The sequence below is a fragment of the Triplophysa dalaica genome, chromosome 4 (assembly GCF_015846415.1).
Source record: "Triplophysa dalaica isolate WHDGS20190420 chromosome 4, ASM1584641v1, whole genome shotgun sequence".
Classification (NCBI taxonomy): domain Eukaryota; kingdom Metazoa; phylum Chordata; class Actinopteri; order Cypriniformes; family Nemacheilidae; genus Triplophysa; species Triplophysa dalaica.
The window spans coordinates 5,435,699-5,449,077 of NC_079545.1; the positions used below are offsets into that span (position 1 = coordinate 5,435,699).

General features: G+C 37.9%; 1 protein-coding gene across 1 annotated transcript; it reads right to left on the reverse strand.

Moving 5' to 3' along the window:
- Positions 1-1,211: 1,211 nt before the first annotated feature.
- LOC130419618 (ras-like protein family member 10B) lies at positions 1,212-12,405 on the reverse strand. Its single transcript, XM_056746484.1, has 4 exons — positions 11,939-12,405; positions 10,481-10,845; positions 8,511-8,635; positions 1,212-2,605 (listed from the first exon to the last, which is right to left on the reverse strand). Exons 2-4 carry the CDS (start codon positions 10,766-10,768, stop codon positions 2,335-2,337), a joined length of 684 nt encoding a protein of 227 aa, XP_056602462.1. The 5' UTR covers positions 10,769-10,845; positions 11,939-12,405; the 3' UTR covers positions 1,212-2,334.
- Between the last annotated feature and the right edge of the window lie 974 nt (positions 12,406-13,379).

Consider the following 13,379-nt stretch of genomic DNA (forward strand, 5'->3'; position numbering starts at 1 on the left):
ACTCTTGGGCCTGACTAGACTCAGAGCGGACTCTTGGGCCTGACTAGACTCAGGAGCGGACTCTTGGGCCTGACTAGACTCAGGAGCGGACTCTTGGGCCTGACTAGACTCAGGAGCGGACTCTTGGGCCTGACTAGACTCAGGAGCGGACTCTTGGGCCTGACTAGACTCAGGAGTCTAGTCAGGTAGACTGGGGAATGGACTTTTGGATTTGACTAGACTCAGGAACAGACTCTTGGATTGGACTTGGCTCAGGTTCATGGGCTGCATCAACCTCCGGGGAGATTAAGGAACAGAGCGTAGACCACACACACCACAGAGCTGTAGCCATCAAAGGAAGTAAAGTGGACATACTTCAGACACCTCTGAGATCTCCAGATTGGGACCACCAGATTTTTGACCACTGGCGAGGCGGCCATGATGGTTGGAGGATCTGTGCTGGTGGCCATCTTACCAGCGGGCTCTGGGCTAGCGACCATCTTGCCAGTGGGCTATTGGCTGGCTCAAATTTTACCAACAGGCTCTGGGCTGGCGGCCATCTTGCCAGCGGGCTCTGGACTGGCCATCGGAGCCTGATGCCACCTGTCCACCTCCAAAAATGTTTCAGGGGGAGCTCCCTCCTCAGTCTCAACCACAGTAAATGGGGACCTTATGGTAAAACACAGCGTAATCTAAACATTCCACAAGTGACCCCCTAGGACCATTACGCATGAGTTGTTCTTGAAGTGGTTGGTTTAATACATAACAGAAAAAAACGTGAGATCAGATTAAATTGAAATGTCCAAAAAGTCTTGAATATGGTTCACAAGGATATGGTTACCTTGCCGCATACTGATGAGGGATACAGCTGGAGAGATACATCTGGATCCATTTTTAGGTCAGTCTTTCTGTTACGAAGAGAAACCAAGGCAAACAAGGCCAGGGTTCCAAATGCGGTAAAAACTTTTAATGAAAAGTAAACAGGACAAAACCAAAACAAAATAATCTGGAATGAATACAATGAAGACCAAGACAGAACTCCTCGAAAAACAAAGACTGACAAATGACATCTCAAACACCAGGGCTATATGAATTTAGGTACACCGGGGCAACTAGCTAACAAGACACACCTGGGGAGACAATCACAAGGTAACCAATGAACTAAAGAACTATAATGACTACATCACAATACAGGAAACAGGAACTCAAAAGATACAAACTAAAAGTCCACAGAACAAATAATTACAACAAAGCTTTAGTACACACTAGCTTAGTCTCACTCAGCTTAATTGTGTTTTGCCTTATTGATTTATACTGTTCCAGCTTTAAATCAACTCTTTATTATAGATTTTACAATAATTGTAGTAGGATCTTTAACAACACATTGGCTATGAAAAAGAGATACAAACAAAAAAAGGATTTGTTTTCAGTGTCTATCCATTTATTAGACTACAATCATCTTTAGACGTACATGTGCTTATCATGTATTTGTTCAGACAGGGTTGTGCATCATTAGCTGATTTGTTATGTGTTGGGTAAAATCAGTAAGGAAGATACATTTTCTTTGTCTCGCATGAATATTGTCCTCTGCCTAAAACATGTGCGCTTTACAATTTATGACCATAGGATCAAAATACACTAAGAGATTATATTCTTCAAATGAATAAATTAATGTGACTATTGTGACACATTTTCATACCTTGGCATAAATGAGATTTTTGAGATAATACACTATCAAAAAGTTCCTTGATAAAGTGTCCACATCAGAAACTAGACTGGTTTGTGTTCTGTGGAGAATTGCAGAATGAGAGGTGCCTATTTTGGGCACCTGGGACCGGATTCACAAAACTGTTCTTAAGACAAAATATAAGATTGTTCTTAAGATAAACTAAATGAAGCTTGTGAGAATGTTCCTTCTTAAAAAAGTTCTCAAATATTTTCACTTTTCATAAGAAGAAAATTACATAAGCTTTGTAAATCAATCAGGTGATGAAGACCCTTCAGCATTGGCTCAGCATAAGCATAGGTGAGTGCGCATTTGCTGTCCCTGCCTGAATGACAGAACAGAGCTATTGTAACATTATTTTATTTTTCCAGTTTGGATTTCCAGGCTATGAGGCAGAGATGTTGCGTTCTTCTAGGCTTAATGAGGAAACATCAGTTTAAAGTTTAGAAGCAACGGGGACTGACTTCCTTTTTTCGACCATGTCTGTCATTTTACTATTAAAATCCCAAATGACATCCTTGGCAAGTGTTACTGCACCTCCCTATATGACCAGGAAACCATGAAGCAGCCATAACCTGAAAAATCCCATGGACCATTTTAACTATCCATTACAGTTGAGACTGTGAATGTCACATCAGGACGCAGCGCTCTCTCCTGAGCGCTCGCTGGAAACGGATGGTGGCGTGGATGTGTTTGCAGCGTGCGCATCCCACACTGCGTAGCGCATCTCCGAACAGCAAAAGAATATGCCAGTTGAACTTTGCAGAGCACTCCACATATCCGCACTTCCAGCTCTTATGGACTAAGTCAGATATCCTGTGCCGGGGGATGACGCGACCTCGATGCAGATCACGCTTGTTGCCCACAATCAGAATAGGAGTGTCCCCAGACCCCATGACCCTGTGAAACAATAACAAAAAACACTGTAAATCAATTTCATAACCACTGTAGACACTGGCAGGGGCATGTCCTTTCCGAATATTCAGAGTAGTGGGCTGTCAATATAGATTTACAATGGATCCTTTACCCTCTGAAACCTGGTAACATCCTTGCGATTAATTTAGAATGTAAATGCAATACTACACATGAACACTTGTAAAAAGAAACTGGAAGATGGGAAACAATGCAGTGAAAGCTATACTACATAAATCTTGAACACAGTGCTGACTGAACAGGATTCCTTACAGACAGCTAGAAGCATAAGTTTAGCTTTGAAAAAATGTAAATGAGAAAAACTTTAAAGAGAAAAAGTTATTAATTCTATAGCCATCTAGCTATAAAAGAGTAACACGTTGCAATAATAAATAAAATGTAATTGCAGTGCATTATTATATAATATAATTGCATGCTGAATTGAATAATTGTGTTGTATGTAAGTGTGTTTTGAAATATGTAATTATACTGCACACAGATATTAATTTTACAAAAGCATAAATAAAGAGCTTTGTTCAAAGTGAGATAACTCAAAAATTGTGTTCAAAAATCATGTTTTTTATTTTGCATTCCAATTAATCTCAATCAAATTGCAGTTCACAATAAAAACATGATAAAAACAAAATAAAATACATTTTTGATAAATGAGTTGTCTCATTTTGAAACCAAACCTGCCCATAGGCATATCAAAACTAGTCCGAAGATGCAAATCCAAACACCAAAACAAAAAATTACATCCATAAAAAACATAGTTTGTAGTCGCTGCTCAGATAAACACACACTGTTTTAATAAATAATCTTAATGTAAAGATTACTGCTGATGAACAAAAAGAAATACATCTTTAACTCATGGATTACAAAACAACCCTCAGCAACCGTTTAAAAGTAGCCCTTTTTTGCAGACAACTGAGGACCTGGCAACCCTGACTGCTACCCAAAACATAATAACATAATATTATTACATAATAATAAACTGCATTGGAATATTTATACATTATAAGAATAAAAATTCAACATTTATATCTGTAGGATACTAGTCATGATCCCCTATTTCAATGTTGAAAATCCCATTAAATGTATAAAAAGGCAGTCAAATCATTCTGTTTGATGTCATGCTAATTTCAGTATTGATGGTCAGAGAGCCATCACTGACAATGTGGAGCCTCCTGTATAATACTGTGCGCTGGCGTCCCTGTGACAGCCATCAGGAAGAGACGCTGGGCTCTGTTATCAGCCTCTCCTGTTTCCAACAGAGGCCTGAGATCCCTGAGTGCATGTCTCTTCCCTTATCTCTGCCTGAGTTGACCACTGTCTCTGACAGCTCTAAAAAAAGACAAGTAGGTTCCAATTGTTTCAAATCACTGGGTCAGAAACACGCTTTTAACAGAGCTGGACCGAGCTGATATAAACTGTGAATCAAAGCTGACCTTTTCTTTGGAACGTCCTTCTTGTTTGCGAACATAGGTATTCGAAATAAAGCATGGGTATTCAAGAATGAAAAGCTCAGAGAATGTGTTTAGGGGTGTCAGAATATGGATAAGTATGAGCTGGAAACTCAATTACTCCCAAACCTCTGTAGACCATGTGCTGTCAGTCAAGGGGGTAAGTGTGGGTCTTGAATTGACAGTAGCCACCAGCACTTTCTATCAGTCGTTTCCTCTCAAGACTCGAGCCCATGATTCCCCATACAATAACAACACAGCAAAACTCATAACTTAGCATAGGACAAAATTCTTTGTGAAATGTTTCTGGTAGAGATTCTTTTTACGCTTTCTGTCTAGTTTTCCGAAATCCAATATCTATTAAAACAAATATTCACTTGAGAGCTAAAAGCATTTATGTTTCGACCTTAGATAAATCTAAAATAATATTGTGAAGTTTGATTTAAACAAGGAAAGTGTGTTCGCCGTATGGATAAGGAAAAAGATACCTTTTTTATCTCACTTGAAAGCATAAAACGTCTTAAGCATAAACTTCACAAAAAACTTTTTCTTGACACCATTATCTAAACTTAACATTCTTAAAACAAAACATATTCAGATATGTGGTGAAAAACATTTATGTCTCAACTGTGTGAAGAATTTTGTGAAGCTTATGATTAAAACAAGAAAAATATATTTGACAACATAATTAGGGAAATAATAATAATTACTTTACTTAGAAAATAATTTGTAGAAAAAATAAACAATTCTTTCAAGACCTCGAGCTCCAAGGGTGTTACGCGACAGTTTATGCTTTCATAAAAAGAATGTGTTTAAATGTGTTAAGCTAACACTGCAGAATTTGAATAAGAAAAAATAGCATACCGTTTAAATCCAAAGAAAAGCTAAATCATTTTTCAATCAAATAATTTATGATTTTCATTGAACTTCTGCCAATGCATTCAGGGAGTGCATTGTGATGTGATGCAATGAGGTCTTCAGATTTGACCGGAAGGAAGTAAGAGCCTTAAACATGGAACAGCCTTTGCTTACGTAGCACACGTATGACATCTTAAGCTTCTAGAAGAGATTTGGGAACCGAGCAACAGATTCTGCAACAGACAAGAATGTGAACAGAACCGCATACAAGACATTTAGCTGAGAACGGAACAGGAAGTGACAGGACAGGTGGCTATTGTCTTATTAGAGATTAATTAACCACCGCTCTTGTGATTCCTCACTCTACAGGATCTTCTCTATAACAGAATCTCATTTCTATTGGTTATTAATCGATCAGATCAGTGAAACAAATCCATTTTCTCCTCTCTGGGCCTCTTTCATGAAACACCAGCAGAACACATTTGTTGTTGTTGTTGTTTGATATGTTCAATACTTTTTTTTATCATTGACAAAACATAAACAAACACAATATATATTAAATATTATTTGGCAAGTAGCCAAACCTTTTTCCATCCAATAAAATCTATGAACGGGTTCCAAAATGAATGAACATAGGGAAAAGATACAATGCTTCTTTGAAATAATGTTCTTACACATCTACTTTTAGAGTTACAACACAGACAGACAGATCCAGCGACATAGGTATTTATAACATTAGGTAGGGACCACAGTTAAGTGTTCATTTTTTGTTGGTGTCTAAATAAAGATCAAATCTTAGGAGATACAGCATCAAAAACTTGTTTTTGTAAAAACGCAAAAATTAATCAAAAGTAAAAAGAAACCATTTGAATTAAATTACTGATATACCAGAATTAAGCCAATCTTAAACCAACAATCATGAAATATAGATTTATGCTTAAACAAAATCTCCCTACTATTCCATATATAATGAGCCAAGAAGTTGTGCTTATAGAACAAAGACCATGAGAAAAAGACTTGGCAATGGAACTCAGAAAACAATCTTTGTTCTGCAATACCAGCGAATGGGGACATTTACAACATGGGTTATTCCTCCGGTCAAGAATGAGCTAGAGTGATGATGCTCATTCTGCATATGCTAATAGTTAGCTGCACACTTCATCAGACAATCAGACATATGTGACCATTCCTTCTAGCCTAACCAAATTTCAAGATGAAAAAGTAATTTTTTAATGCTCAGAATTTTTCTCTTACTGTCTAAACTGTTTGTGTGAACCATTATAAATGTATATCATTTAAATCAGTGTTTTCTTCTAAAAGGCATTGCTAGCAAGTGTCAAAGGTATTGTGTCTAGAATAGCATGGCTGCCAGTTATGACAACAATGATGTAAAAACTTGTCATATTAGCATATACAATTCTAATTTTATGGATTGATAAAAAACTCTTTCAAAAGCCACCTTTCAAAGTAGATACTGTCAGACTAGACCACAGGGTAGACTACATTAAAAACATAGCCTAACGATTATAACAACAACAATAATACAGAATAGGCCAAATAAACATAGTGTGTTACTCATTACTTTGATTTTTTTTTCACATTTAGTCTTTAACAATCAAATTAACTATTCAAATACACAAAAAAACAACACAGTTCAGTTCAGAGAAGTGCGCACAAGTAGGCTACGAAAGACTTTGTTAAATTGGTCCATCCCCTCAATGTGGCTCAGTTGAATTTCTTTTTAAATTACAATAATACCTTGTGCAAAAACAAACCAAAATAACAACTAATCGATATATTCTCAAACCGCTTGCGCATGCGTCGATGTGCTCTCGTGAACGTGCACAATACACTGACAAGACAGAGGAGAATATATTGATAAAGTGAAGTTCGTATATTTACGAATGTTTCATGAATGAGACCCATTATTGTGCGGAAGATGCTGTGAGGTAATGTCGGTCCAAGGTGATTTTATTATGTTCTGGCTGCATCAATAAAACATGAATGTTTGTCAGCAGAACTGTCTGCTTCACTCCACGGACGTTGACGCAAACAAAGCATGACAGCTGATGCCATTGATTACAATAAATCTATCTGTGAGTGAAACTCTCAGCACTCACACCCACACTGACTCACCAGCCAATCAGTGACTGAGTTCATGCTGATGGAGAGTCACTGTCACTTTGTCTAATTCACTGCCACACAAAACCATTCCTGTGTATATGTGACATTTCCAGTCAAAACTTAAATTGTAAATTCTCAGAGAACATACAAGTATTTATTACCAATAGCATCTGATTATATTTTACTAACCCCCTGATGAAAAGAGTCCAAATATCTGAAAAATATCAGTCTATACACAAGTTCTATATCTTCTCTCTTGTAAGAGAGAGATAAAAATCAATGGTTAAGGATTTGACAAAAAGATGGACGTGTTTGGGAGACAAAATACACTACTGTTCAAAACGTTTGGGACCCTTTAGTGAAATGTTTCTCATTATTTAAATAAAATCATTTGAATTGATTTGAAGATTTGTGCTTGAATGTCATGAAATCAGATTAGTAGACAAAAATGTGCAAACAGGTTTTTTATTCATGACAAAACTACCATTTTATTTGATAAAAAAATCTGTTTTTGAAATAGATGACTTTGACTGAATAATGAAGAAAGAACAGCCAAGAGTACAGAATAGATGAAAACTACTTTAATGTTGTTTAAAAATCATCTAAGGGTGAGACCTCAAGTAGCTGCTCTGTAAATTTTCTAGTCAAAAGGTGACTACTGATGATAAAATATGTTTCAATTAATTTTATTAGTTACAATATTAATTTATTTGATAATTTTGATAAGTTTAGCTTGTTGCTATGTAACTAGTTTTAAATAAATATTTTTAAATTTTCCAATTGAATAGAACATTTAAAAACGTTGTGCTGTCTATGTGGCAATGGGCCGTTATTTTGTGCTACTTAAGTTTCTACGAATGGTCACTTCTTTTGTCTGACTAACTTAAAAATAGTTATTATTATCCATACACCAGTTTATTGACTTCAGCAGAACATAAAGAAGTGTTACCACATAATTCACATTATGTGTTAACGAATTTCAAACAGCAACAAAGTGTTGACAAGTGCATAACAAGTCTAAAAGTGAATGATATAAAAAAAGACACACAGGTTTGTAAAGCAAAGCTGCAATAATGCTTTATCGTCAACAACAAATCAGGTCGGTCACATATCAAGGTCTTGCCTAAAATCACTTAAATTGGCTGTTTGATGATGACATTATATGCCCCTCGCAATCACCGGAGAGGAAAATTAAGACATTACTCTTAATTTTAGGTCTTAAGTAATACAGGAATGTGACCCGGTGTGCAGGAAGCCCGTGATTTTGTAAGAGTCTCCTTTTCTCATTAGAATTACAGCAACCATCACACCGGGCAGGGATATGAAAGATGAAATGGAAAAAACAGAGAAGATGAGCAAGAAAAGGCAAATGAGGGAAAGATATAAGAGTGAAGAGAGGCAGACGAAAGGGAGTGAAATAAAGAAAAGGATTGATTCTCCTCACGTACCTGGTCTCCAGGATCTGCTGCCGCATGGTTTTGACATACTCGAAGCTGTCGAAACAGCAGATGTCATATACCAGGATGTAGACGTGAGCACTTCGAATGCCTCGACAGCAAACGTCTGACCATTCCTGTGCAGGAAGAGAACACAATAAGTTATATTTATGGCACTTGATGTTATGTTTGAAATGGGGTGTAATTGGTCCCAAATCTGAAGGGACAGACTCAGTGATGTTCTACTATAAAAATAACAGCGATTTGATGAGACACATGTTAGTCCTGTTAAAAAAAATTGCTTTGATCGTTCAGAAATTATTACGCTTTTTTAGAGAAAGTTATACCTGAATGAGACAGCCGAGTACAACAGATAATGCAGTCACAAGATCTGCTGAGCTTGCACAGTATCTTCTGAATTAAATGGCTTGAGAAAACTACTTTGACCACTTACTTCAAGATTGTCCTCTATTTTTGAGGAAAATATACTTTTTCAGATTTTTCTGATATATTTGCTCTTATGATAAATCTGGGAAAGAGTTTAAATGATAAAAATATGAAAACAGTTGTCTGAGGAGCTTGACCATTGATGATTCAAGCTGACTGAGACAGGAAATGTGCGAACTTATGTGCGAAGTTCCATAAAAGCAAAGTTGTCAAAGAAATTCCACTGAATTTCATAGTGAATGTGACACATCTGAGAAAGAATTGTGAGCTGGAAAAACAGCCTTGGATTTTATGCTCTCAATAGTAAACAAATGGCAATGGTAAAGCTCTTGTTTCGCATAAAAATACCTTGTTACACTAATGAAAAGCAAAAAGAAATCTCAGTTTCCTCTTGCAAGGTCTCATATGATTTATTGTACTTTGGATTGCAAGAAGCAGTGCAATTCTCTGTCAAATATATATTTTTAAATTTGATGATTATTCTGGGGGGCACGGTGGCTTAGTGGTTAGCACGTTCGCCTCACACCTCCAGGGTTGGGGGTTCGATTTCCGCTTCCGACTTGTGTGTGTGGAGTTTGCATGTTCTCCCCGTGCCTCGGGGGTTTCCTCCGGGTACTCCGGTTTCCTCCCCTGGTCCAAAGACGTGCATGGTAGGTTGATTGGCATCTCTGGAAAAAATTGTCCGTAGAGTGTGAGTGCGTGAGTGAATGAGTGAGTGTGTGTGCCCTGCGATGGGTTGGCACTCCATCCAGGGTGTATCCTGCCTTGATGCCCGATGACTCCTGAGATAGGCACAGGCTCCCCGTGACCCGAGGTAGTTCGGATAAGTGGTAGAAAATGGAATGGAATGGAATGGAATGATTATTCTTGTTTGTACTTAAAAAGTATAAGATTGAAAATCATGATTTATCGTCCGTTTTAGGAAATTGATGAAATACATGAATACTAATAATGATCTTAAAAATCATAGAGACTGCATACTACCTGTACAGTCGAGACAAATGCTTTTTTTAGGCAGTTGAAAAAGGTACTAGAAGCACATTTTGTGTACGTTATTAAAACTCGACTGTCACCTGAATTTAAAAGCATAGTTCACACAAAAATAAAAATTCTGTTGTCATTTATTCACCCACGTGTCAGTCAAAACTGTGTCTGACTTTTTGTGAGACACAAACATATATATTTGGAGAAGTGTCTCAGTTGTGTTGTGTCCGACTCGACACAGAAGTCAAATGGGGGGCAATGTTGTTTGGTTACCAGTGTTCTTCAAAAAATCTTATTTTGTGTTCTTCAGAAGAAAGAAACTCATACAGGTTTGAAATGACAAAAGAATGAGTAAATGAAAGAATTTTCATTTTGGAGTGAACTATCCGTTTAAATCCTCTCAGGTTAGCAGCATATAATTTTTGGGGCAACGTGACAGAAACCTGTTGAAGAACTTGTTTTCTCTTATGTAAAAACCTTGACCTGACATAGAGTTGTTGCTGTACATTATTACATTATTGTAAAATGTTCTGGTATGTCGGTCTCAGTACCTGCAAAGTGCTGACAGGGAACCTGCTGATGGCCGGATAATCTGTGATCTGGAGGTCATGGACATGACCGTTAAGCACTGCGGCAGAAAGGTGCACCCTGCGCGTTTTAGTGGACACTGGTACCTCACTGTAGTCATAGTGAAGAAAGCGCTGTACAATCGCTGTTTTTCCCACCCCTTGGGCCCCCAGCACAGCGATTCGGAAAGGAGCCGGCGTGACCCTGCTTCCAGCTCGTCCCCGGTGGGCCGCCCCGCCCTCCCTGTTCTCGCAAACAGTTGGCCAGTGCATTCAGAGGGGTGCGCGGGCAGCACATAGTCCTGACTGGAGAGCCGTCGTGGCCACAGCACAGTCCCATTCATAGACCTCTGAAAGAAAAGTGACTCCAGTTTTAAAGGTATAGTTCACCCAAAAATTCAAATTCTGTCATCCTTTAATCACCTTCAAGTTGTTTGAACTCTTTATACATTACTTTGTTCTGATGAACACAAGATATTTGGAAAAATGCACATAACCAAAAAGTTCTTGCACCCCATTGACGACCATAGTAGGAAAATTTACTTTATCATTTTTTGTTCTGTTGAAGATATTTTGAAGAATGTTCTGGGGGTACTTTGACTACCATTGTAATTTGTCCTACTATGGTAGTCAAAGGGGTCCAATATCTGTTTTATTACAGCCATTCGTCCAAATATCCAAATATCATCTCTGTGCTCAACCAAACATTGTATAAAGGTTTGGAACAACTAGAGAGAGAGTAATTCACGACATTATTTTTTTTTGGGTGAAGATTTCCTTTAACAGTGTGTTCAGGCTTTAAAATGGCTCTCACATGTAATAATTGATTCATATCATTTTGTACAAGTTGGACCAATTTGATAAACATCTAACCAAATAAATGACATGCAAACATTAGTTTTTAATTGGATTCATTCAGAACTGATGTGTTTTATTGGGTTAAATATTCCATTCAAATAGTTTCAAATCTGATAGTACGTTTGTGTATTTTTTTAAATCTACACCTTTTGTGTTGTTTTTTTATGGTGTGTTAATCACATCATATAAAACCACAATGCTCTATTAATACAAAGCACCTAAACTGGGTCGGGATGATATAAATGGAGCAAAGATATTTATAGAAATTGCCACAGATAGGACAACATTTTCAACAGCACCTCTTTACGTGTGTAATCTAATCTGGGTGAATATGGTGTTTATTCAGTATTTTACAATCCACTTAGTGACAGTATGGCACAATGCACAGTACAATGCATTTTGTGCAATTTGTAGATGCAACTGGTAGAGCACGTTAAACAGATAGGCTACTCCCACCCAGTTAACATTATTCTAAACGCCACACCCTTAATAAATAAATTACGAGGACGTTTCTCATCCTCATAAATCTTAAACGAGGAGCGCGCGCGATGTATAGCGGGTACAGAAATGACTCCGGTCACTTACCTCATACCCAGGTAAGAAGTTCCATTCTTGGATTGGTGTGGGCTGCTGTGCACGTGCACGATGTTTCTCATCGATTTCTTACACTCTCTGAACGAATTCAGTTGAAGAAGTAACCCGTCCTTGACGACTATCCTGTTCTCTCACGTCTAGCGCGCGGCACGGTGCGCGGATGTTCGTCTGTGGTTAACGGACAGATCCATCAACGCCTGCGCGTAAAAGCGGTGTAGTGGACCGAGCCGAGACCTTGCGCATCACCGGGCAAGCATCACAGGTTAATTGAATGTGATAAAGGCGAGACCTCCGCTCTGGAGCTCAGTGGAGTGGATGTCAGTCAGCAGCAGCCCGTCTGTTCTCTCTCCGGTGCGTAAATACGCTGCGCGTCAGTCACACGAACGTAAACGAGAGTAAATACGAGCACGCGTTTAAACAGCATGTGGGGTGGGTGAACTTGTCATTGACATGTTGCTTGTGACATAACACAACATTAAAATTAATGGATCCAATTCCACCTGGAATTCCATCCCCCTTTCTAAACCTCTATTTTCATTACGATGATAACATTTTCGTTATTGTTTTAAAATGTATACACTGTGACTGCATGTACTCTGCTGTCTCTTAGCAACCAAATCCATTTCTTCTGTTGCTAAGTAACCACGTGGTTCTTACCTGTGCGCTATACTTATGCAATCTGTGGCTCCTGTATCCAGGTGTGACTGGATCGCAGCCTGTACTGGTTAAGAAACTACTTACTTAATGGCTTTCTTAATCCCCTTTAAAACACAGAAATGATGTAAAGGAACAAAGGAACACTTCCAAAAATATTTGTCAAGGTTTTGCTACAGAAAAAACGGCACTAAACTAAGTTAAACCATAACAAGTACAAACCGTGGTTTTGCTATCATAGTTTAATTATTTGTAGTAAAACTGGTCATATAAATAATAATCAAAAACATGTTTTATTTCCTTTTTATTTCCTTTATACTCAACACTAAACCAACCATGGTTTAACCAGACCCACATTAACAAAGAGTGTACTATATACTTAAGTATTTCTATAGTAGTAAATTGAAGTGTACTGAACTTTGGTAGTGTATACTGCAGTGTTCTGTATTTTCATTGCAGTGAACTGATAAACTGTAGTGAGGTCTACTACAATTTTCACCTTAAATTATATATCTGTTCCAAGAGTATGCTGCCTTAAAGTCAAACATGCATTGCGATTATATCTCTATAGGACTCACTGTACATAAAGAACAGACAGTCTGGTCAGCGTCTGTGTTTAAGTTAGAATAAAACATCTGGACGGAACGCAACAGAACAGAGCTCACGAGGCACTCAACATTTCTAATAAAAGATACTGCAGACATGAAGCATAAAACGGGTTATGTGTCTGAGGACTGTGTGACATGACAGCTGTTCAGTATTTAGTACACGAGGGCTG